Raw genomic sequence first — 25,342 nt, forward strand, 5'->3', positions numbered from 1 at the left:
AGCCCAGAGGGACCATATGGAATGTGTCAAACTACTCCCAGCACACCTTCCCTCCCCCCCAAAAAAATCACTTCTTTTTAAGCTTCTTTGGGGCTGGAAATCAGTCCCAGAGCTTCTCCATCTTGATATTACTGGCGTTTCGGTTCACCTTTGTGTGCGGGGGACTGCGAGGCATGGGATGGCAGGGTTTCCGAGCAGAATTTCCTGGCTTCTACATACTGATGTTTAAGTGTGACCTCTCCCGCCCAGTGTGACCCCTCCCTAAACACCAAAGATTGCTACATGTCCCCTAAGGGGTCAGGAATTGGTGGCAAAAACTGCCCCTGTGGAAAGCCACTGAGCTAGTAAAACCTCAGACAGTCTAATTTAAAACACTAGCAGATCCTAACAGCTGTGCAAATGTTGATAAATATTGCTGTTTTTGCCACCTTCTGCTGTTGTGGAAAATTATTCATAAACCTGGGATGAAAACATATTGTGGTACACATACATGTTCATTAAAAAAAAACTCCTAAAAATTATGGCAACTTCATTTTTAATGTTTTACGTAAGGCAGAAAAACAAAGAAATTCATTGGGTGAAGAAGCTTTGGAATGATGGCAAGAAAAGGAAAGTCACTAGGTTTTCTCTGATTTGATGCCTCCTAGCATTTATCCTCCTCCACCCCTCACCCCCAAAAGCGTTTTTCACAAGCTCCTAGCATTAGACGAAGAAAAAAAAAAAAAGCAAAGTAAATACAAAAAAGCTCATTGTATCATCACTTAACATTCCGGGTCATGTTTTATGTTTTTCTGTGCAATCATCCATTCATCAGCTTATTTACTTCATATCTTTCTGAGAGAGAGAGAGAGAGAGAGAGAGAGAGAGAGAGAGAGAGAGAGAGAGAGAGAAGAAACATACAGAGACTGCAAGGTCCAGGCCAGCTAAAGGGCGTAGGTTGGAAAAAGGGAAGTGGGACCCGCGCTGCCCCCCACCCCGCGGTGAGGTTTCTGAGCAGGTAAAAGGGAACAGATTTTTAAGCACAGAGAAGGAATTGTTTCCGGCTCCAAAGGAGGGGGCGGGGGAGCATGGAGAGGGGAGAAGGCACACCCGTGTGCATTGAGGTGATCTCCCTGTATCTACACTGTATCTACATTGTATCCACCTGTAAGGTGGTACTGTTAAGACTGTTATTGCAAGCATCCCTTGCTTTAGTCCTCTCTCCCTGTCGGTCTTCCCGGGTCAGCTACCGTTGCGCCCGCCGTCTCACACCCTACCGCCCCCACCAGCAACGCCGGTATTCCTCCTTCTCCACATCATGTTTACAGTCTCCAAAGGCAAGGCCAGTAGCTGTTTGTAAAAGCCACCTCTGTCTCGCTGGACATGTTGGCCGCTGGCGGTTTTTTCACCATCATCGAGGCCCGGAGCAGACCTTGGGGCCGGCGGAATTGCTGAGTCAAAGGGCGGGCAAGATACGGCGGCTTAAAAAAAAAAAAAAAAGGATCCGCTCGGCAACCTCACACAACCCGCCTCAGGTATGCATTCTTTCACCTAAGGAGGAAGCAAGAAGTAGCCGAAAACCTGGCCCAAGGTCAAAGTAATTAGGAGCGGTCCAATTCAAAAGGCGCGCGGGCTCCTCACGCTGCGGCTAGGGAAAGAATTTGCGGTTTAGGCAATTTTTTTTTTTTTAATTTTTTGGCGTGTGCCAGTGGGGGAGGGGCCGGGCGGCAGGGAAGGAAACTTGTGTCGCAGCAAAGAAGGTGGAGAAGGGAGGAGGAGGAGGGGAGGAACCCCAGTCAGGCTAGAGCCAGCCGCGGCGAGAACGGCTGAGCTCGGGGCTCGCAGGGCGTCCTCCCGCTCCTCCTCGCCAGCCCCGGGAGCCGTTCTTCCGAGCCCCTCGGAGGCTGTGACCTCCAGGGAGGTCCCTCCGGGGGGGACGGGGGTCGCGCGTCCATCATCGGGACGGTTGCCAAGGACCTGCCTCCGTCGGCTGGGGTCCAGTTGCTAAGGGCCTCCATCTTGGGACGGGAGTCCGCGGCGCTCCCGGAAGGGGTTGCGGAGCGGGGCATTCACTTCCGGTGTGGGGCCTGCGGCGGCGGCGGCGGCGGCGGCGGCGGCGGCGGTGGTGGCGGCGGCAGCGGCGGCGGCGGCGGCGGCGGCAGCGGCAGCGGGTCGGTGTAAGAAAATGGCGCTGGTGCAGCGGCTCGGGCCTCTCCCCGCGGCGCTGCGGAGGGCTTGAGGCTCGCGAGCCTCCTTCCCCGCGCCCCCCTTGCTCGTGCACTTTACACACATGAGGTGAGCGGCGCGCGGGCTGTGTGTGTGTGTGTGTGTGTGTGTGTGTGTGTGTGAGCGAGCGGAGGGGGGAGGTGGTCGCTCGCTCGCTCGCTCTCGGAGCGGGAGGAGCCCGGGGCGCTGCCGCCAAGGGGCTCCCCCGCCATCGCGGGCCTCGGCGCGGGAAGCCGGCCGGCTCGTGTGTGGTGGGGGGGAGGCTGCACCCCAGCTCCACCCGCACCCCTCAGCTCGGTGCGCCCCCGGGGCCCCCCGCACCCCGCGCATCCCCTCCCCCATCGGGCCCCGGCGCTGGGCTTTTGCCGCAGCAGCAACAGCAGCAGCTCCGGGTTCACGCGCATCTCCGTGTTGTTTTTGTTGTTGTTGTTGTTATTGTGTGTGCGTGTATGTGTGTGTGTGTGTGTGTGTGTGTGTGTGTGTTTTTCTGTTTCAGAGAATTGGAAGCTAAAGCTACCAAAGACGTAGAAAGAAATCTTAGCAGGTAAGATGGGCGATTTCCGTCTGCCTTCCCGCCCCGTTTTCATGAGTGTTTGCACTCCCGGCTCTCGGGTTCCCCCATCCCCTTCACCCTCAACCCCCCTGTGTCTTTTTTTTTTCTCTTCTTTCTTTTTTTTTTTCTTTTGGCACGCTGCGAACTGGACCTTCAGGGAGCAGCGGCCTCGCGGAATACGGGCTGGAGGGATTGCAGGGAGATGCGTAATGACGCGTGTGCCTTTCTCTCGCGCTCTTCTCCGCCCCCCCCCCCAAAAAAGCAAACAGCAATTCTTGTAAACTTAGTTAAAGCATTCTCACCCTTTTAGAATTTAATTAGGGGACTTGTGCATTAATTACTATTGTAAATGGTTGCAGGCATTGTGTGACTCATGATTGAGGCCGCCCTTAGGGCGGGCTGTCAAACTGTTTTGGCTTCCCCGTTATTACTTTGTAACTCAAATTGTTGCCTTTATAAAAAGATACTATGTGTTCGCAGTTCCCCCCCTCCCACTCATTGTATTCAGGCAGATTCTGTTGCATTGGAAACACTTTTGCCCTTGAACTTTACTGAGGGTAAACTGCATTTTGGTTTTCCTCTGGCCTCGCGTTTGAGACTATGTTGGAGGTTTGCTTTTTTTATTTTTAATCAACACGTTAAAAATAATTAAAAATCTGTTCCCAGTAAGCGGTTCTCTCCTTGGTGGGCCTGAGTGTGGCCTGTGCAAGGCCTTGGGGTGTTTGTTGTTTTAGGGTGCCTTGAAAACGGAGATGTCTTTGGCTTTCTTGAGCTGGAAATGCTTCGGCATCAGGGAATGCCACTGTATTTCACTTTTCCCCCCTCGTATTCATTTTCTGTTTTCCGGCCTTTTGCTTTCTTATGCCCTCTGTTTCTTTTTGCATTCTATTTGGGACACACTTTGGAGGTGAATGATATCTGTCAACAACTTTGTTTTCACTTGGACAGCATGAAAGCTACACTCTCCTATTGGCAGTCTTCATGTAGTTCGTACTTCATGAGTTTTAAAGTTGTAGGTTTCTGTGGGAGTTGACACCCAGTGTCCAAACTGCTGGCTTTAGAGGGGGGAGGGGAGCTTGGTAGATGCCAGCCTTTGCAGGCAATCCTTGAGGAGTCTGCCTGCAGATCACTCTTACTCAAAGAGATTGTGGCATCACCACCTGAGAAACAGCTAGATATTTGCATAGATTTTGTTGTCAAGAAACTGAAAAGTAAATGTTAAGAGAAAATAGATTGCGTTATTTCTGAGTCTAATTTTGGCAACATGCAAGAGCCTGGGCTGTGGGACTCTTTTTTTTACCAGCTGATTTTTTTTCCTGAAGGTTTTCTAGGACTGTCTTTGAGATTTTTCTAGAGGACCCTAGCAGCACTTTTCATGTGCCGTGACCACCCTTGGATCATGAGGGAGAATTCCGGCTTGGCCACTTTGCAAGGACGACCTTGACACTTGGCCAGTCACTTGGTCTCTGTGTCTAATCTATAAAATGAGAGACTTGGAGCAACCAGGTGTGAGGTTTGTTAGGCCTCTTGGGTTATGGAAAAGAAGTCAGGTGCAGGCCATGCCCATGGAGGACGGGCTCGGTCCGACAGGAAGACTGTGGTCAGCACGTAAAGAACTCGCACCATGGAGACAATGTTCAGGAGTCAAAGGGAGACCATCCCGTTTCTGTGCTTGCGGGTCTTCAGCTTTTGGTCCAAAAGCACAAAAAGCAAGCATGGATGTTTGTGGAGATTGTGAAGGCGTGGGGGCTGAGAATCCAAGGAGAAGGGAATTGTTCTGAGGAGGGGAAGATGGGATTAGGTGGGCCAGGTTTTTTAGCCTTTAGTGCTGAGAGCCCAGACATTGTATTCCTTTAGTAAGCCTTGCAGAGTGCTTCTGTATTTCAGATGCGGGACCTGATAGTGAGGGGGCAGGGTGTCAGGGGAAAAGGTCCTGGGGAGAGGGTGGGGACATTGGGAGGGGCGCAATCTGTTGAATGCTGCTTGTGGTTGTAGCACACTTACTCAAGGACTTTACCTGGTTTCAACTGGTCCTTGGGAAATGCCTTGAGGTATGTACTGTTATCTCTGCTTCACGCAGAAAGGATCTGTAGGAGGCTTCAAGGTTTCAGTTTATTTGCTGAAGGCCATTTTACTGGTCAGTGAAACCTGTGAGACTTTCAACTGTATCCATACAATCTTTTATTTGGTAGAGATTTATTTTATTTTTATTGGAAAGTCAGATACACAGGAAGAGAGACAGAGAGGAAGATCTTCCATCCACTGAATCACTCCCCAAGTGGCCGCAGCTGCTGGAGCTGAGCTGATTCGAAGCCAGAAGTCTGGAGCCTCTTCTAGGTCTCCCACGCAGGTGCAGGGTCCCTAGGCTTTGGGCTGTCCTTGACTGCTTTCCAGGCCACAAGCAGGGAGCTGGATGGGACATGAAGCTGGACCACTAGGATTAGAACCAGCACCCGTGTGGGATCCCGTGGCGTGCACTGTGAGGGCTTTAGCCACTAGGCTATCACACCAGGCCCCCACACAATTGCTTACTGGAGATGTGGCTCCTCATCTTGAAAACACTGCTGCCTGTGGGAGGTAAGACCCACAGAGGTGTGGAGTGTGGCTGGACCAGTGTTTCAGCTTAGCACTGTCAGGTAACGACTGCCAGGGCTGTCCTTGGCAGGGTAGGATCTTCAGCAAGTGCCGCTAGCACTCCCTGCGTGGTTGTGACAGTCACAAGTGCTTTTAGACACTGCTGGAAGTCCCCTGGGGATGAGGGTTGAGAGATGGGAAAAATCACTCCTGGTTCGAAACTGCTGTTCTGGATCTTCTTCATTTGGATTTTTCCTGTGGAAACCTCAAGCCTTTCCATGTTGGATTGCTCCAAACAGCTTTTAATACCATAGGCGTCCCCGACCCCACAGTGTGGACTCGCAGGTTGGAAGTCCAGTTTCTGACTGTCAGAGAGGATTGGCTGTTTTCCTGTGCTGAGCAACCAGTCCTTCTCAAGATAGTGTGCCAGTTAAGTAAAATGAGCAGAAGGATGCATCTGGGTTTGCTCTCCCAGATAAATAGGCTTTTGTAATTCATTGTTGGTCCCCCAAAGTGTCCAGTTACGTCAAGATGGGGCAGTTGCAAGAGGCAGAGCTCATGTCTAGGAAAGAGTGATCACCAAGGGAGCAGAACTTGAAGGAATGGGATTTTTTTTTTCAAAGATACTTATTTATCACGTCTTTTTAAAAGGCAGAGAAAAAAAGAGAAAAGGATCCTTCATCTGCTGGTTCACTCCCCAAGCAGCTGCACAGCTGGAGCGGAGGCACTGTGAAGCAGGAGCCTCCTCCAGGTCTCCTATGTGTGCGCAGAGCCCCAAGACCTTGGGGCATCCCCCACTGCCTTCCCAGGCCACAAGCAGAGAGATGGAAGAGAAGTAGAGCAGTCGGGAGATGAACCTGCACCCATGTAGGATCCCCGTTCTTGCAAGGTGAGGATTTAGCCATTGAGCCATCATTCCCTGGCCCAAGAGTGGGATGAGTTTTGAAAGAGAAAGGGGCATTTATTAGGAATAAGAGCAGAAGTAAGGGCACAGAATACAGAAAGTACCAGGGATTTTTGGTTTAGCACTGTATAGGGCTACAATGCATTTGTAGCAAACTGGTTGAAGGTTGAACAGTTTGGGCATAAATCTTCAGGTGTGAGGAACCATGACTTGTCCTTGGGTAGAGTAATGACATAGCAGGGATTAGTGTGGCGGCATATTCATGGGAGATAGCTCAGTGGTCTAGGCAAGAAGTGAAGGACTGAATGAAGGAGAGGTGAGAGCCATACTGAGGAAGTGCATGCTGGGAGGAGGGGCAGGGGTCCCTCTAAGGCGCACGGGCCGTTGACCCACATCTCAGTTGAAGAGGTCAGAGCAGAAACGGGCAGGGGAAAAGGAAGCTACATTCCCCAGTTCACAACTCTGGTTCCTCAGATCTATTTAAAACGTTTTTCAAATGAGAAATGTGATGGAGATGGGTCCAGCAATGAATTCAAGGTTGTATTCTCTAACAAGTGGCAGAGCTGGGATTCTGACAGGCCTTTGAGAGTCTGCTCTGTGTTCTTCCCGCTGTGCAATGTTTTAATTACACAATAGATAAAGACAATTTAGGTTTCTCCTTTATGAAAAGGAGCAGTTGATTGCAATCTGGCCCACTCTCTAAGTGATGAGTTTACTATAATGTGGGATCTGGTGTCTGGAGTGGAGGTTGACATGCTGCATGCTATCCCGATTTCTTTTTCCCCTCAATGTGACCCAGCATTGTTGAAGATGCTGTAGTTCAGCAGTGTGGGACATGCTGATCACTGGTCAGGGAGACACCTTGGCCAGGACTGAGCAGAAGAGCTGGGGGAACAGGATCTACCTCCCTACCGGGGACTTTGACCTAGATCTTGGAGGAAGGCAGCTCGCCTCCTGATTTGGTTAGTCCTTTTTGTTTTTTCTGGGATACACCTTGAAGACTAGAGCATTCACACAGGTATCACCCAAACTTCGTTTGGCAAATCAGTTAGTTGACAAAGTGCAAGCTTAATTTGAAAATGTATAACAGCCATCAAAATTGGAATATAGACATAAGAAATATTCTATAACCTTGAGTTTTGGCTCTTACATATGTCTGAAAGCATGAATTAGAAAGACTCATTAGACTTCTTTTCTTTGACTACCTCAGAAGTGTTGCCTGTGAACAGAAATGCTAAAATCATGCCTCTTTTATGTAGGCTGATTTATGAGAATTGAAGAAAAGGTACTCTTCTGGCATAAAATTTGTTGTTTTTTAATGCTTTTAAAAATTAATCCTTGTGGGGCCCAGCACAGTAGCCTACTGGCTAAAGTCCCCACCTTGCATACGCCAGGATCCCATGTGGGCACCGGTTCATGTCTTGTCAGCCCTCCCTCCCATCCAGCTCCCTGCTTGTGGCCTAGGAAAGCAGTTGAAGCCTTGGGACCCTGCCACCCGTATGGGAGACCTGGAGGAGGTTCCTGGCTCCTGGCTTCGGATCAGCTTGTTTTGGCTGTAGTGGTCACTTAGGGGGTGACTAATCACTGGACGGAGGATCTTTCTGTCTCTCCTTCTCTCTGTGTATCTGATTTTTCAATAAACAAATAAATCTAAAAAAAAGTTTTTTAAAAAGTTCATCTTTGCTTGAAGTGCGAAATGGCAGAGGGGGAAAGACAGATCTTCCATCCCCAGATGGTCCAAATGGCCAGTTAGGCCAGTCCTAGGCACAGGAGCCGCCCTGTCTCCCACATGGATGCAAGGGGCCGAGGTCATGAGCCATCCGTCCTCCCCTGGTGCACTAGCAGGGAGCTAGATAGGAAGTGGGGCAGCTGGGAAAGTGTGGTAATCTGCATGTTGCCAAAACCAGGGGTTCTGCATCACAACCAGTGAGCACACCTAGGAAGCTTTATGTTTTTTAAGCCCAAATTCACATTTTCCCAAAGTTCTTAGAAATGTTTTCTTTAGATGTGTATGTATGTGTTTTTTTTTTCCCCTCAATTTCTTAATCTAGCTTTTTGTTTAGTTTTGTGTCTGAAGTTTCATTCCCCATCTTTTTCGTGTTCCTTTCATGTTAGTTTCATTTTTGCAGTAGTCTAGTCGTACTATTCTTGCAGACTTGAGTTTGGCTTTGTTTTGTTTCTGTATGGTTCGATTCAGGTTGAACCTTTTTGGCAGGAGTATCCCATAAGGGATGATGTGTGCTTTCAGGGCGTCTCATCAGGCTTCCTCAGGATTTTTATATAAAGTAGCCAAACGTTGAGCTAACATTGTTATCTTTACAGTAGTGACTCGGTGTTTCTTTCATGTTGGGACATGCCACACAATTAGTTGAAGTGGAGGTTCTGCTTTAAATATTTGAGGTTGTAATAACACGTCTTCACGTTTAAATGGTTTGCAGTGTTCTCCTAGGTGATGCCCGAATCTGAAGGCAGTTCCCTTGTTGTTGGACATGAAAGTAGCTTGTCTTTAGCTTTGATTGTGATGAGCTGATGACCACGGTAGGAAGAAAATGGAACAACAGTGAGGCTGGGCTTGCAATAAATACTTCAAAGAATGCTCCCTGGAAATCGAGTCAGGGTTCTCATCCTGGGGTCTGCAGAGGTACTGTAATGTCGTAGGATGTAGCCTGAAAAAATGTGTGTGCTTAAAAGAAAAAGAACACACGTACTATTCTTAGTATTTATCAGATTTCAAAGGTCGTTACTTTTTAAAGACTGAGAAACATTACAATATTGGGAGGCTGTTGGAAGAGCTAAAGAATACCAATAAAGGGGAGGCTTTTGAAATTCAGAAGAGAAAATTCAACTAAAGCATGGTTTCTCAATATTTAAAAAAAAGGAAAATAGGGTTTAGATTTCTTATTTAAGATGCCATATTTTAAAAATGATTTGCATATTCTATGTGTTTGGGTTGGCTCTAAAGGAGAAATCTTAGCGATTTCTGCTCTTGTAACTAGGGAGAAGCATTTTGGATTTTCAGGAGTAGCATATTATGTGAGGATGACTCAGCTTACTTCCTTTTTCGAATGGAATGTTCAAAACAGATTGAAACCTGGTTGAGGAATTTTATACTTTGAACTTACAAGATTTTTTTCTGCAAACAGTGATTGATTGGGTTTTGTAGAATAACAAGCAAGAGTAGACTATTTGTTTTGCTTTCTTACTAGTGTTTTCAGTCAGCATCAATTGGGCAATTTGCTGCAATGGTATTGAATGTTTTTGTAGTTATGACATCTGTGTTTTGTTGACATGGGTCCTTTTTTTTTTCCTATTCTTTATAAACCGCCCCCCATAAAACAAGTGTATGTTCATCAGAAGGAAATATGGCATGTGATAGATATCTAAGTATACACTGATTTAAAGGTTTCCTAAGTATTACTCTTACTGCACTGTGTGAAGGGTGTCAGGTGTATTATTTTACTTGAGAATCCCTAGGCAGTGTGAGGCAGATAGTGAAAATCGGAGCTTGTGGTGGTTCAGGGGCGCAGGGTGCACGTTCTCTGAACTGCAGCCTCAGCGCTGGGCCTGGCCTCACTGTCTCTTAGAAATCTTTGCCTGCCCTTCCGTGACATGGAGCTAAAATACTGTATCATGTTTGAGCTTAAGCCGATCTCTCACAATAGCCCTTGCACTTCTTGAAAAGCTCCTTTTTAGAGTGTATTCTTTCGTTTCTCTCTCTCTTTTTTTTTTTTTTTACATTTATTTGAATGGTAGAATTACTTTGAGAGAGACAGAGAGACATCTTCCATTTGCTGGTTCATTCCCTATATGGCTGCAAATGGTGGGAGTTGGGCTGTTTTGAAGCCAGGCACTTCTTCCTGGTCTTCCACGTGCATACAGGTGTTGGGGGAATTCAACCCAAAAGACGGCAGCAACCGCGTTTCTTGTCTCACATGAAAGAATTTTCCTGCGGACAACTTTAGTGCGCAAGGCAAGATTTGTCAGAGAGTGAAAAGGAAGGGTCTTGCAGTAGTGACAGGAGGGGCATCATGGGAGGAAGAGACCTGAGGAGATGGTGGGAATGGTGTCTTTTATGCACCCTCTCAGGGGAGGGAGTCACTTGAAGGGCAAGAAGAAAAAAACACAATGGGCAACAGTGTAGCACCTGTCCAGAAGGGTGGGACTGGTGGCTTCCTGCCCCCAGCCTGATGAGAAGCTGATAACTCAGATACTGTCTTTTGGAAAGTAACCCTGAGATGAGATTAGTAGAGATGGGATCAGTTTGAGTTTTGTTGTAGCAACTCAAACAGATGGGAATTCATATGTTGATTATCTCGCTTTGTTCTCCCTCAAGGGGACTGGGGGAAAAGAAGCTGGGGAGAAAGTGCTCCTGAAAAGGGGTAGAAGTGGGGACAAGCAAGGCTTTGTATTTAGGAAGGTAACTTCTCCAGGGACCAGAGACCCTAACTGCCCGCTAGGCTGTCCCGAAAACAGGGTCCCAAACACCTGGGCCATCTGCTGCTGCTTTCCCAGGTTCACTAGCAGGGAGCCAGAAGGGAGTCAGAAGTTGGAGTTGCTTTCCCAGGTTCACTAGCAGGGAGCCGAGTCAGAAGTTGGAGCAACCAGGACTCAAATCAGTGCCCAGATGGCATGCTGGTGTTTTTTTTTTTTAATAACAGCTTTATTGGTATAAAGTACTGGTACCATAAAACCAACCCTTATGAAGTAGTATGATTTAGTGATTTTTGATATAATCATGGCTGTACAGTCATCCCCACTAATTCCAGAACTTGATCACCCCTCACCCTAAACTCGATACCTAGTTAATAGTCCCTCCATTTGTCCCGCCTTCCAGGTCCTGTCAAGCACTGATCTACTTTCTGACCCTGAATTTGCCTGTTCTGGGCAGATGCATTCATGTCAGTGGGGTCCTACAACAGATGTCTTTCAGGGTTACCTCCTCGTTTGTTCAAGGTTCAGCCATGTTGTAGTGTGTATCTCACGTCATCTCTTGCGGTGGAAAGTATTCCGTTGTGGGGCTGTGCCACATTTTCCTTAATCCTCAGTTGATGGGACTTGTGGGTTGCTTTCACTTGAGCTGTTGTGAATTATGCTGTTATAAACACTCATATGCAGGCATGGTTTCAGTACTGTTATATACATACCTTGAGGTGAACTTGCTGGGTCATATGGGAACTTCGTTTGAGAAAGTACTAGGCGGTTTCCAGAGCAGCCCCATTTTGTTTGCTTCAGCAGTGGGAGGAGGGTCCCAGTTTCTCCACGTCCACCTTGGCACTGCTTGGGGTTGGCCCTTTGGACTATAGCCACCCTAGTCTCATGGTTTTGCTTTGTTTTTCTCTACCAACCCATGGTGGTGGTGTTTTCGGCCACTTACGTATCTGATGTGGGAAAAAAGCCTGTTCAAACCCTTTGCTTATTTTTCAGTTGGGTTATGTATTTTTTCCTATTAAACTCTAAGAATTCTTTGTATAGCTTGGATACAAGTCTTTTATAAAATACAAGATTTACAAGTATTTTATCATTCTTGGATTTTTCTTTTTTTAAAAAATGATTTATGTATTTTTTATTGGAAAGTCCTACACAGACAGGAGGAGAGACAGAGAGGAAGATCTTCTGTCTGCTGATTCATTCCCCAAGAGGCTGCCAAGGCCGGAGCTGAGCTGATCCAAAGCTGAGAGCCAGGAGCCTCTTTCGGGTCTCCCACGTGGGTGCAGGGTCCCAAGGTTTTGGGCCATCTTCAGCTGTTTTCCCAGGCCACAAGCAGGGAGCTGGATGGGAAGCAGGGCCACTGGGACACTAGCTAGGATTCGAACCGGTGGCCATACGGGATCCTGGTGCGTGTAAGGCAAGGACTTTACCCACTAGAATGCTGTGCCGGGCCCCAAATATTTATTATTTGTGGGGAAATATTCAAAATCATTTCTTACATTTTGAAATATAGAGTACGTCATCATTTTCTTTAGTTACCTTGCTGTGCATGAAACATCCTAACTTCACTTCTCCTAATTGTAAATTCAAACCTACTGGTGAGCCGTTCCTGCTCCTTATCTACTTTTTCCAGGCTGTGATAATCATGTTTGATTCTCAACTTCCTTAAACTCTTTTTTCTTTTGATTGCTCATGAATGAACTTATACAATGTTTGTTGTTCCTTATTTCACTTAACATAATGGCTTTGATTTCCACCCATGGATTCTTTATTTTCACTGTGTTAACATGTGTGTAGCTGAGCGTGCCTTTACTGTTGTCTGTTTATCACACCTTGATTTGTTTCATTTCTCACTGCAGTAAACGTGGAAGTGCATGCTCCGCACTCTGCCATGATGTTCTTTCTGATTCGTTGATTCGATGTATAAACACCTACTAGTGAATTGTATGCAGTTCTGGTTTTAATGTTTTTGGTTTTTTTTTTTTTTAGGACTTTCCGTACTGTTTTCCATAATAGCCAGGTTAATTTATATTTGCACTGAGTGTAAAAGGTTATATATTTTGGGTTTTTTTTTTTTATATAAGAAATGAGAGTTCCAGCTTGTTTTTTCCCTCGTTCTGTCTGGTGGCTGCAGCACCACTTTTGCTTTTGGTCCTCTTGATCAGCTCACTGGATGGGAGGCATTCTCCCTGGACAGCGCCATGTTGTGTCAGCCGCACACTGTCTTGGTTGCTGTGGCTTTGTAGCAGATTTGAAGCCTGGGAGGGAAGTCCCATCTCCCTCAGCCCCTGGCATCCACCCTTATCTTCTGTTTCTTGGCTTCCTCTAGATACCTAATTATTCTTTTGTGACCGATTTGTTTCGCTTAGGGTAGTACCGTCAAGGTTCATCCATGTTATGATACATGTATATGCTGCTCCTGTATCGTGTAGCTGGACTGAACTTGTTTATTCATTTCTTTATGTGGATTTATTAGGACCTCCTGTATATAAAGTCATGTCGTCAATGAGAAGGGATTGCTTTTCGTCCTCCTTGCCGGTCTTGCCCCCTTACCTCCACCACATTTTTCTGACTGGGAATTCCTACAAAATATTTTCTGGTTGTTGTTTTGTTTATTTTTCATACTCAGTGTTAAGTAGGAACTGATGGAAGGTCCTTGACCTCCTGACCTTAAAGGAACTACATTTCAACCAGGAGTAGTGTGTGCAGTGGGCCTTTGGAGCTGCTCTTTACTGGGTTAGGGAAGGATTGGTTTCTTTTTGTAGTTTGAGTGTGTTTGTCTTGTGAATGAGTATCTTTTCTGTGTCCTTTCTCTTAGCATTTTCTTTTAAGATTTAAAAATTTTTATTTGTGGGCCCCGCATGGTGGCCTAGCAGCTGAACGGACTTGCCTTGAATACACTAGTATCCCATTTGGGTGCCGGTTCTAATCCCGGCAGCCCTGCTTCCCATTCAGCTTTCCTGATTGTGGCCTGGGAAAGCAGTGGAGGATGGCCCAGAACCTTGGGACCCTGCACCCATGTGGGAGACCCAGAGGAGGCTCCTGGCTTCAGATCGATGCAGCACCAGCCAGTGTGGTCACTTGGGGAGTGAATCATCGGACGGAAGATCTTCCTGTCTGCTTCTCCTCCTCTTTGTATATCTGACTTTGCCATAAAAATAAAATAAATCTTAATTTTTTTTTTTTAACTTGAAAAGCAGATTTACAGAGAGATCTCCCATCCATTGGCTCACTCCCTGAATTGACTGCATGACCAGAGCTGAACTAATCTGATCTGAAGCCAGAAGCTTGGAGTTTCCTGTGAGTCTCCAACATGGGCGCGGGGACCCAAGGACTTGAGCCATCCTCCACATGTAGGGAGCTGGATGGGAAGTGGAGCCCACATGGGATGCCAGCTGCTGGTGGATGCTCTGTGCTGATCCCATGGCATGGTTTTGTTTTTTTTCGGGGGGGCGGGTGTTAATTTTATTTATTTTTTTTATTTTCACATTAGCCAGTCTTGCATTCCTTTTTGTATGTTGCCAGATTTCATGTTAGTCTTTTGTGAGGAATTTTGTATTTAATCGTAAGGGTTACTGATATCTTTGTTTGCTTTGGGTACCTGGTACCCAGTTTGCTTTGATTTCTGGAATGTGGACTTTTAGGGCTTGGTTTGGCATCTGCCTTATTCTGCTGCAGTTTTTCTTTTTCTTTTTTTTTTTTTTTTTTTTTCCGATTTGAGAGACAAAAAAGAGACAGGGTGAGATCTTTTGAGATCTACCATTTGCTGATTCACTCCCCAAATACCCACAAGAGCCAGGACGGGAGCAATCGGAATTCAGTCTGGGTCTCCTGTGTGGGTGGCAGGGTTCCAGCTAGTGGTGCCATCACCTGCTGTCCCCTGCGGGATGCATTGGCAGAGGCAGGACACAGATCCAGGCACTTGGAATATGTGTGAGCATCTGAGGCCTTATCTCAACTGTTGTCCTGCAGGCTCACCCTTGTATCTACTCTCTCTTGAAGATTTATGATTTGAAAGGCAGAGTTACAGAGAAAGACTGCGACATCCTGTATCCATTAGTTCACTCGCCCTGTGACTCCATCAGCTAGAACTGGTTCGGCCTGAAGCCGTGAGCCTGCAGCTCCATCTGGGTCTCGTAGGGGACCCAGTTTCTGTACCTTCCCGGGTGGGGTAGCAGGGAGCTAGATAGGAAGTGCAACATCTAGGAACTGAACTGTGCTGATTTGGGGTGCTGGTATCACAGATGTTGACCCCTTTTTAATGTTTTAATATTCAGTTCTTTTTTCTGCTGTGTGCTCTTCCTGTCCTGTTTGCAGTCTTGGTGTGTTGTCTGTAGCCTAGCATTTTATACCAAGTCTCTTGTAGCTAATAAATGCGTCTGTTAAGCAAGTCTGTATTACCTTGTTTAATCTTCAAAGCAATCTTCGAGGAGGTTACATTTTGAGACCTCAAATTAGGAGATAGAGGCTTAGAGAAATTAAACGAGTTGCTTAAGTTACACAAGTAGTGGGGTTAAGATTTAAATCCACTTCCATTTGACTTTGGACTCAGCTCTTCACTGTGTGCTATGTTGCCTAGGAAATGTTTATTTGAGTAGGTTAGAATTAAACACATCGTTAAAAGCAGTAGAGTATGGGTGGGAGTAAAAGTGGAAAGATTGCATTTTTGGTGGTGGCAGTGCGGGTATAGTGTTAGTAAAAGCAAGGAAGAGGAATTGGCATCTAATTTGAGTGTCCAGTGCCAGGAAGTACAATACAAGTAGAACAACTGTTTCTGTATTTTTTTCCCCCTTAGACCAGTAATTAGTTCTATTTGGACGAGTGAGATTAGCATCTAAAATAATTAGAACATGGGTACTGTTTAATTAGAGGTCAAGGGTGAGGTTTGTATGGGTTGGGAAGTATCATGAAGGAACTAGTAACTAAGTGAAGCCTCAAAAAAGGAGTAGGGTTTAGCTGGGTAGATCAGTCAGCTGGGTTTTGGGTCAGCCTTTCCGCAGCCTTTTACCATCGGACAGATCTCTTAGATCTTGTGAGCCTCGGGTTCTTTGACTGTCAAAGAGAATAATGTCAGTTCTGTGTCTCAGGGTTGTAGGTCGAAATGCAGCTTGTAAGCTATCAAGAGCCTCTGTCATGGTTGGTGGAGTATTGTTTTCTAGTTTTTAATCTCACTGATTTTCCCTGGCTTGATCATTTTATTTCAGATAGAGAAATGGTACTGGAGCTGATCCACCACTGTTTCTCAAGTGTCAATGTTTTGTTATATTAGTAACTTTATATACACTCTTTTTACCATTTGAGAGGAGCTTGCAGTGTGATCACCTTTTACCCTAACAAATTGGAGTATTTTCTAAAGTTAAAGATGCTTTCTTAGTAACTATGTTACCAAAATTGGGAAACTGGATATTGGGAAAATCATATTAGCATAGTATTGTTTAATTAAATGAGGAGAGAAAAAGGGAGTGGGGTTGGGGGAGAGAGCACAGGGAAAACACTTGCATTCCCCGAGAGCCCATAACAGCTGGGACTGGGCCAGGCCGGTGGAGCCAGGAGCCAGGAACTCGGTGCACGACTGCCGTGTGGATGAGGAGACGCGTTCCTGCAGCTTCACAGTGGATGCACTGTCTGCGTCAGGAGCCGAAGTCCTCAGTGCTGCTCCCATGAGCAGTGCCAACATCTTAACCCACCTCTTAATTGGTAGATCAGATGCCTTTGCTGGCATAGTCTTAATGTTAAACAGATCTAGAGACCTTAATCATATTTCTCCGGTTGTCTAAAATAATGCCCATTAATGCAAAATAAAAATTCATCCAGGTCTGGGTTTAATCCAAGATCACAGGTTACTTTAATTTTCATGTTGACTTAGTTGCCTGTGTTCTGGAACCTTCTCAGCCTTTTTAATGGTTTCTCGTGATTAGAGACTCCTGGTTCCACATGATTATGTGCTTTTGGCAGGAGTGGTATAGCTCTGATACTATGTTTTTCTTAATACATCGTATCAGGCGATGCATGCTGTCCACTTATCCCATTACTGATAATAGTAGCTTGAACTACTCGGTTAAGGTGGTAGCTGTTAGGTTGCGCCACTGTACAGTTAACATTTTTTCCTTTGTAATTAATACTAATGTTGTAGATAGTTTTTTAAAAGGTTTATTATTTATTTGTATTTAGTGGAAAAGCAGAGTTACAGAGACAGGAGAGACAAAGATCTATTTGGTCCCAGTGCAGTAACCTACTGGTTAAAATCCTTACCTTGCATGCACTGGGATCCCATAAGGGCACCAGTTAATATTCCAGCTGTTCCACTTCTCTTCCAGATGGAAGATCTTTCTCTCCTTCTCTTTATAAATCTGACTTTTCAATAATATTAAATCTTTTATGTTTTGAAAGATCTTTTCACTTCCCAGGTGGCTGCTACGGTCTGAGCTGAGCCAATCTGAAGGCAGGAGCCAGGAGCTTCTTCCAGGTCTCTCACACAGGTCCAGGGCCCCAAAGCTTTGGACTGTCCTCCACTGCTTTCCCAGGCCGCAGGCAGGGAGCTGGATGGAAAGTGGGGCCGCCAGGATTAGAACCTGTGACCATATGGGATCCCAGCTCATGCAAGGCAAGGACTTTAACCACTATGTTGTAGTGCCAGGCGATATTTATACACTTTTTATAAGATTTTATTTGGAAAGCGGGAAGAAACCGAGGCAAATCTTCCGTCTACTGTTCACTACTCAGATGACTAAAAGGGCAGGGGCTGGGTTAGTCTAAAACCAGGAGCTGACTGCTAGAGCCAGGAATCACTTTTACGTCTCCTAAGTGGGTGGAAGGGGCCTAAGTACCTGGTGGGTGTCTGCTGCCTTCCCAGGTACATTATCAGGGAGCTGGAAAGGAAGGTGCAGCCGAGAGTGCTCTCTTACATGGGAAGCCGTTAAGAGGACGCCTTACCTCTGTGTCCCAAGCATTATTAATCTCATGTAAATTGCCTCTTGCAAGCTCAGCCTCGTTTTTGAAGAGGCAGTATATTCTCTGTATCCTCACTGCTGCTAATACCATTTCCTTCATTGGTAAGAGGAAAATAAGTCAGCTCTTTTACCGTTGGTGCCTTGAAAAATTAAGCTTTCTAGAAATATACAGCATTGCTGTCACTCTGTCTCTTGCCTTTTTTTCTAATACTTTCTAAAAAATACACATCTCCATTAGTTTGTGTGTATGTGTGTCTGTGTGTGTTGGAGGGAGGATGGAAGGAGCTTGAATATTCTGGGTTTTTCACGGGGGTGAGTAATCATTTTTCTGTCTAGGACCACTTGGATATTTGTAACATACTCATGGGCCTTACAAAATTACCATGTTAAAAATTAGTCTGCTGTATACATGCTGAACTTGAAATCCCACCTGCAGTTATTCTGGCAGATCCAGACCAAGGATTTTGTGGGTCTTAGAAGTTCTATGGGTCAGGTGTTCTCTATTCTTGATTACATAAGGGCATATAATCTCCTCGTGTTTTCTGTTTGGTTAGTTTTAGTTTTGTTTTATTTTTGGTTTTTTGTAAGATGTATTTATTTGCATAGTAGAGTGGTAGAGAGAGAAAGGTCTGGTATTTGCAGTTTCGCTCCTGAAATGGCCATAGCAACTAAGATTGGGCCAAGCTGAAGCCAGGAGCCAAGAACTCTGTGCTAACAAGATTTCCCACATGAGTGGCAGACAGAAAGGCTTCTCTCTGCTTTTCAAATTAAGAAATCTTTCATCTTTTAAAGATTTGTTGTTTTTATTGGAAAGTCAGATTTACAAAGGGAAGGAGACACAGAGAGGAAGATCTTCCATCTCCTAGTTCACTTCCCAAAAGGTCGAAATGGCTGGTGCTGAGCCAGTCTCAAGCCAGGGCCCAGGAGCTTTGGGTCTTCGTCCGCTGCTTTCCCAGGCCACAAACAGGGAGCTGGATGGGAAGTGGAAAACTCAGGAATTCAGCTGGAGCCTATATGGGATCCTGGCACATGCAAGGCAAGGACTTTAACCAGTAGGCTACTGTGCTGTGCCCCAAAATTATCATTCTTAAAAGTTTTTCTGACTTTTCTGTGCTCCTCTGCCTGAAAAGCCCAACTTCTGTGTCTGTAGAAATACTGCCCTCCTGTTCAGTGTTTGTAATTTGACTGAGAAGACTTGCAGGGCATGGCATGTAGTCATACTCAGGGCAGGACTATGAAAAGGATGGAAAGCAAGATCCGCAGAGGGGTAAAGCTCCTGGGGAGAGTTCTGGGAGAGCCCGGTGCAGGTTTCCCAGTTTGCTCCTCATAGTGTTCCAGAGGACTGGCTGAAATGTTTCCAGGATCCAGTTGTAAGGACATGTGCAGTGTCTGCCAGGGGAGCTCATTAGAAATTCCGTGCCCAGGGTTGGGTGTGGGTATGGTTTCTTGTAAGTCGTGAACACCAGAGCAGGAGCTCAGTGGAACCACAGTGTTGTACAGGTCATTCAGGCACAGTCGGGGAATGGTGTTGGAAGTCTGTGTGACGCTCTGTGGGGTGACCCAATCATGGGTTTAACTCCTCTCCCTGTTTGTTGGCTTTTGCAGCATTCACCTCTGTGCAGTTCATGGCTGAAGGCTGAAATTAGTTTTGATAAGATAATAAGGCCGAGGCATTTGGAAGTTCATGATGAATAGGTGTTTTCAGATTGCTCATGGAGGGCTTTGCTTTGTGCTGCTCCATACTTGTCATAGTGTGCAAGAGTGCCTTTGCAAGAGACTGGTTTCTGTGAGGCTCATGCTGGCCATGTGGGCAAAACTGACCGCCAAGCGTCAGGCAGGGCATGAGTGAAGGACACTGGCCCCGGTGTGTGCTCCGCTGCTGTTTCAGGCCCTGGTCATGTGCTTTGCCTCCCTGCCCTCACACCTGTCTACAGTGAAACCTCCAAAACCTGTTGGCCTGCCTTGTTGACCTTGGCCATTGATGTGGAAGCTTGTGATCTTATAGAACTTTGATTATGGAAAACGTCAAACACACGAAAGGGTGGAATAAGGCACTTGCGAGAACCCATTGCCCACTTTGGGATCTCATTTTTTATTTTGTGGATCTCATTTTATATATATATATTTTCTTTTCCCGAGAGTTTAATGGAGCCTGGAGTTGTGAGTGGACATTTTTTTTTCATACTTTTCAGCTCTTACAAACCTTGCAGTGAATTTCCACATTCTGTGTCCTTGTGTACTAATATTTATTGTTGTATGATATGTTTTGAAGAATGTGTGTGGTTGGGTAGACTCTGTCAACTTAAATTATTGAGCTGTAACCATCATAGTTTCCAAAAGTCCTGGTAGTTTTATTCTCACCAAAAATAAGAATTTTTTCTTCGAACTAATTCTTACTAATCCTGAATATTACATACTTGAAAAAGCTTTTGCAGAAAATTGGTGAAAAAAATTAGTGTATCTTTAAATTTGGCTTGTAATTTTCCCTTAGAAAATCTGGCAGTTATGTGTATATGAGTGTGTGTGTGTGTGTGTACACAGTGGCTGTCGGGTTGAAAGCTCTCTGCTTGGGTCTCCCAAACCCCTGGCCCGTTGTGGACTACCTCCCGCGTGCATTACAGGAAACTGTGGGAAGCTGAGGCTGCAGTGGCTCCCAGGCACCGATGACTGCGCCACAGCACCTGCCCCACAATTGATGCTTGTTTCTAAGGACAGAACTTTTACTCGTTTCTGTTAGCTTTTAAACTTTCTTGTTCTGTTTCTAGAAGAACTTTAAATTTTTCAAATAGGGGATCTTGCCCTTATTCACTAGTTGTGTTTAAGTCTTCCTTACATCACAAACCCAAATTCACAAACTAAGAAACACTGGAGTTGTGTATGTTTGTGGGAGTGTTATGTGGGGCAACATTGGACATATGCATTGCAAACAGCATTTTTTTTTAAACTTAAGATTTATTTTTGTTGGGAAGGTAGATTTATAGAGAGGAGGAGAGACAGAAAGATCTTCGATCTGCTGATTCACTCCACAATGGCTGCAGTGGCAGAAGTTGAGCTGATCCAGAGCCAGGAGCTTCGTCTGGGTCTCCTGTGCATGTGCAGGGTCCCAAGGCTTTGGTCCGTCCTCTACTGGTTTCCCAGGCCACAAGCAGGCAGCTGGATGGGAAATGGAGCAGCTGGGGCACAAACTAGTGTTATATGGCCTCTTTTCACTTGTAGGTGGAAAATTAGCTGGTTGAGCCATGGTGCTCCCACCAACAGCATTTTTATGAAAAGATTTATTTATTCCAAAAAATAAACAGGGAGGGAGAGAAGTAACTTTTATCAGTTGTTTCACAGCCAGGACCATCCTCTGCAGCAGCTAAACCCACTGCTCTCCAGCACCCACCCCCTTGCCCTCCGAGCATCCTAACTGCTATAGCACACATGCACCTGTCTCTCTGTAGCTAGCAAACTTGTTGGGGAAGGTGGCATGGTCTAGTTGGCTGTCTTAAATGAGTCTTTACTAGGATTTAATCCTACAAGTGAAAACGTTTGGTCACAGGTGGCACTTTTATGTTTTTTGCCAGTCGGTGTTCTGAGGGAGAAGATGTGGTGAAAGCATAGCTGTTTGGCTGTGATGATGGTGTTGCAGAGTTTTTCCATATGCTTGCAATAAATGTTCACATTAAAATATTTCCTTGAGAGAAAATGTGGTTCATTTTTTTTTAAAGAATTATTTTATTTTTTATTACAAAGTCAGAGATACAGAGAGGAGGAGAGACAGAGAAGAAGATCTTCCGTCTGATGATTCACTCTCCAAGTGACCGCAGCGGCTGGTGCTGTGCCAATCCGGAGCCAGGAGCCAGGGACTTCTTCCAGGTCTCCCAAGTGGGTACAGGGTCCCAATGCATTGGGCCGTCCTCAACTACTTTTCCAGGCCACAAGCAGGGAGTTGGATGGGAAGTGGAGCGCCAGGATTAGAACTGGCTTCCATATGGGATCCTGGAGCATTCAAGGCGAGGACTTTAGCCGCTAGGCCACGCCACTGGGCCCAAAATGTGGTTCATCTTTTAAACACAAAGGATGTTTTTGACCAGGAAGGTCCTTACTACCCTCATCAAACAACCTTTCAAGTAACGCTTGATAACAGAGATAGAAATCTAGACAGGAAACATCCCGTGAAGTAGATTAGGAAAGGACATGTCTGTCATTCACAGGAGAACCTGAAAGAGAAATGCTGAAGAAGGCAGATGTTTATGCATGAGTGCTTGTAATATCTTCACAAGTGAGATCAAGTTAGTCTTGGGTACCACTGAGAATTGGTGGGCTGAATTCACCACGAGACATTTGAATGTGTATTACAGTGTTAAGTAAACACTCCTCATCCCATCCTTACAAAGAATACTGTGAAGTTGATCTACAAGGGAACGCTTTTTTTAAAGATTGATTTCTTTTTATCTGAAAGGCAGAATTATGGAGAGGAGAGACAGAGAAAGGGCTCTCTGCCCACTGGTTTACTCCCAATGACCACAGTGGCCGGAGCTGGGCTGATGTGATGCTGGGAGCTTCTTCCAGGTCTCCCACGTGGGCACAGTAACGTAAGGACTTGAACCATCTTCTACAGCTCTCCCAGTCCATAAGCAGGGAGGTGGGACAAAGTGGAGCAGTAGGTGTGACTTAAACTGGTGGAGCAGGCTAATGCCATAGTACTAGCACCAATAGTTTTTAATAATGTGTATTTCTTGCATACTTTTTGAAATATTCTCATATAAGGTCATTTTTCCATCCTTCAAAATTATATTTGATAAATGCCTGGCATGATGGCTCATTGGCTGAATTTTCACATTGCACATGCCAGGATCCCATACGGGCGCCAGTTCATGTCCCAGCTGCTCCACTTCCTACCTAGCTCCCTGCTTGTGGCCTGGGAAAGTAGCAGAGGATGACCCAAAGCCTTAGCACCATGCACCCACGTGGGAGACCCAGAAGAAGCTCTTGGCTCCTGGCTTGGGATCAGCTAAGCTCCGGCTGTTCAATGATTTGGGGAGTGAACCAGTGGGTGGAAGATCTTCCTCTCTTTCCTTCTCTCCATAAATATGATTTTCCTTTCCAGTAAAAATAGATCTTTTAAAAAAATTATATTTGAGAGACATAAATAGGTTGGCAGAAAGAGAAAGTGAGCACTCCCATCAGCTGGTTCACTCCCCCAGTGCCTACGAAGGATTAGTGTAGTCAGTGTAGGGTTCATGTATGTGGTGAGTTCAGCTCCTTGAACCATCGCTACCACATCCCAGGGTGTCCATTGTCAGGAACTTGGAGCTGAAGGACCAGAGTAAGGCACGAACCCCCATGACTTTGATGGGGGACACGGGTGTCATCAGTGCCCATCTGTATGCCTGCCCTGTGTTCAGCTTAGGAAGCACAGAGAGTGTGAGGCTACCAAAGGTTAGATACTTAGAGCTAGCGGTCCACCTCTGCCTGAAGTCATGCATGTCTGGGGTCAGATAACCTGATAATGGTGCAATTCAGCTATGTCTGTTCACTAGTAGTGCTCTCTGCTGTGGCTTGCCTAGAGGCTTGGCTTCCCTCGGATGGCAGTGAGAGGGGACTTGTTTGCTCTTAAGCACTGTCCGTCTGAATGCGAGGGTGAAGCACAGTCCCCAGCCAGGCACAGGACAGCTGCACTTGGAGCAGGACAGTGAAGTGCAGCCACAGTCTCACTCTTCCAGCATTTGATTTTCACAGCTGTAGACTAAGATATCATTTGTTACTCAGAATGTCATATTATTTTTCACTGCCTTGCTTGCCTCACCTCTCAATCATTTCCATTAGAAAAGCCAGTTTAGCTTTTGTCAAATCTCCTTGCAGGACACATACAACGTACTACATTCCTCCCCAGTTTCTGTGGACTTGCCCGTCTTACTTTATCTTCTACTTCATATTCAGTACTCTTTGCATTTAAGCCTTGAGAAATGATTTGCACTTTCACAAATGCCTGGTTCATATTCCCAAACCTCCTTCTGTGTCTACTTGACAGTCACTTTATGCCCTCTGGGCGCCTTCCTCAGGGCAGGGTTAGAGAGAGAGAGTGAGTGAGTGAATGTAATGTTTCTTCAATTACCTCATGAATTTTGGATGTCAGTATTGTGAATCAAATTTTAGGTTCTAGATTCTAAGATAATGAAGATAGCTGGGGTGTGTTTCTTGTAACAGTGTGTGCTGTGTTTATTCCATATCCGTTACTACGTCTTGCCTTGAAAGGAAGGGGTGGTGCAGAACTGTGTGTTTGAAGGATATTGATTGGCAGGTTTCATTTTAGGGTGTCACGGAGGGAAGTAACAGTGGATTCCAGTAAGAAGAGTGTTGTTCTGGAGCAGCCAGATGTTTTGCAGGAATCTCCCCGGCTCCTTCAGAAGGGTTATTGTCTTTGGAGAATACTTGTTTTGGTTTTAGACTGGATTCAAAAGTAGCTTCTCTCTAAGTCTGTGTGTACAGACATAGGAAATGAATGGGAAGGGTGGAGTAGCTGTGGCTTTTCGGTTGCGTGGATGCTCTCCACCTTGTGCAGGTACCTGCCCCCACCCCACCCACATGCCCTGATCGGGGTGCCTCTCTAGAGCTCCCTGAGAAAGAAGGAGCCAGAACATGAGATAGGATTCCCTTGCGATTATTCTTCGATGTGGTCGTCTTTGTTCTTGTATATTCACCGGCTCTGAATAGTTAGCACCTTTTTCCTTGAAAGGAAGAAGGAAGCAGACACGTTTGTTCAGTCTACCATTGTGAAATCTTAAGCCAGAATTTCTGTTGACAGATTTGAGCATTTGAGCTTTAAAAAAAATGTAAGCTACTGTTGTTTCCCGAGAATCAGCAGAATGGTTTGGTGTGTTTAGAAGTATATGAAACTATTTAATGTTGAAATAAGCCACCTCTTCATATGCATAACTTGTATTTAAAGGTATTTATGAAGCTCTGTACCGAGGTAGGAGAGGATTGTAGGAGGTGCCAGGGACTGCCATTAGCTGCTGCTTGTTCCCTGGGAACAGAAGCAAGGTAGCTCCAACTACACTTCTAGAAACTGCTGATTTCCCAGTGTCAGCCTGCTACTTTAAGTGGTTGTTCTTGATACAATATTAAGATAAAAGCTATGCTACTTGAGGCTTATTAAAGTGAATTGTACTGTATTGAGATTCTGTAGATTACAAATTATGTTATTTCAATGATTGATGAAAGAACAATTTGCTGTGTCTACTAACAAGTAAAACTGAACTTTTATGCAACGTTATTTTTATTTTTTAATGCATTTTGGGAAAGTTAATTGCAACTGTGTGGTTCAGGGATTTAGTGCAAGAAGAAGAACAGTTGATGGAAGAAAAGAAAAAGAAAAAAGACGACAAGAAAAAGAAGGAAGCTGCTCAAAAGAAGGTAGTGTGTGTATAACTATTTTTGATAAGCGGTCTAAACATAAATTTGAAAAAATGAACTCAAGGGATTTTTAAAAGCATATGATTCAGTGTTTTAACTTAGAGAGTAATTTTACTATGTAATGTTTTTGAATATGCATTATGAAGTAGCTAGCTAGTGCATATAATTTAATGCATTATTTAATCTTGCCAATATTTTTTGAAGGTAAGTACATTATATAGGTCTTGTATCTTTCAAATGAGCTGTCCCTGGATGCTGAATAAGGTGTCTCTAGTGGGAAGAACACGCACCTGCAGCACGTAGCGTGCCGTACATTTTAGGTAGCTT

The 25,342-nt window shown here is 45.4% G+C and overlaps 1 protein-coding gene across 7 annotated transcripts in view; it reads left to right on the forward strand.

Moving 5' to 3' along the window:
- Positions 1–1,231: 1,231 nt before the first annotated feature.
- Positions 1,232–25,342, forward strand: part of TNRC6A (trinucleotide repeat containing adaptor 6A) — an 86,488-nt gene continuing 62,377 nt past the window's right edge. For 2 of the 7 annotated variants that reach the window (XM_058680995.1, XM_058680996.1), the window contains exons 1-3: positions 1,232–2,274; positions 2,702–2,749; positions 24,928–25,015. In XM_058680995.1, the coding sequence (XP_058536978.1) occupies positions 2,270–2,274; positions 2,702–2,749; positions 24,928–25,015 (141 nt within the window). In that variant the 5' untranslated portion in view covers positions 1,232–2,269. The remainder of the gene's footprint in view (positions 2,275–2,701; positions 2,750–24,927; positions 25,016–25,342) is intronic. The other 5 variants (XM_004586828.3, XM_058680997.1, XM_036492980.2 and 2 more) reach the window with 4 other exon arrangements.

This window comes from Ochotona princeps, chromosome 24, assembly GCF_030435755.1.
Source record: "Ochotona princeps isolate mOchPri1 chromosome 24, mOchPri1.hap1, whole genome shotgun sequence".
Lineage (NCBI taxonomy): Eukaryota > Metazoa > Chordata > Mammalia > Lagomorpha > Ochotonidae > Ochotona > Ochotona princeps.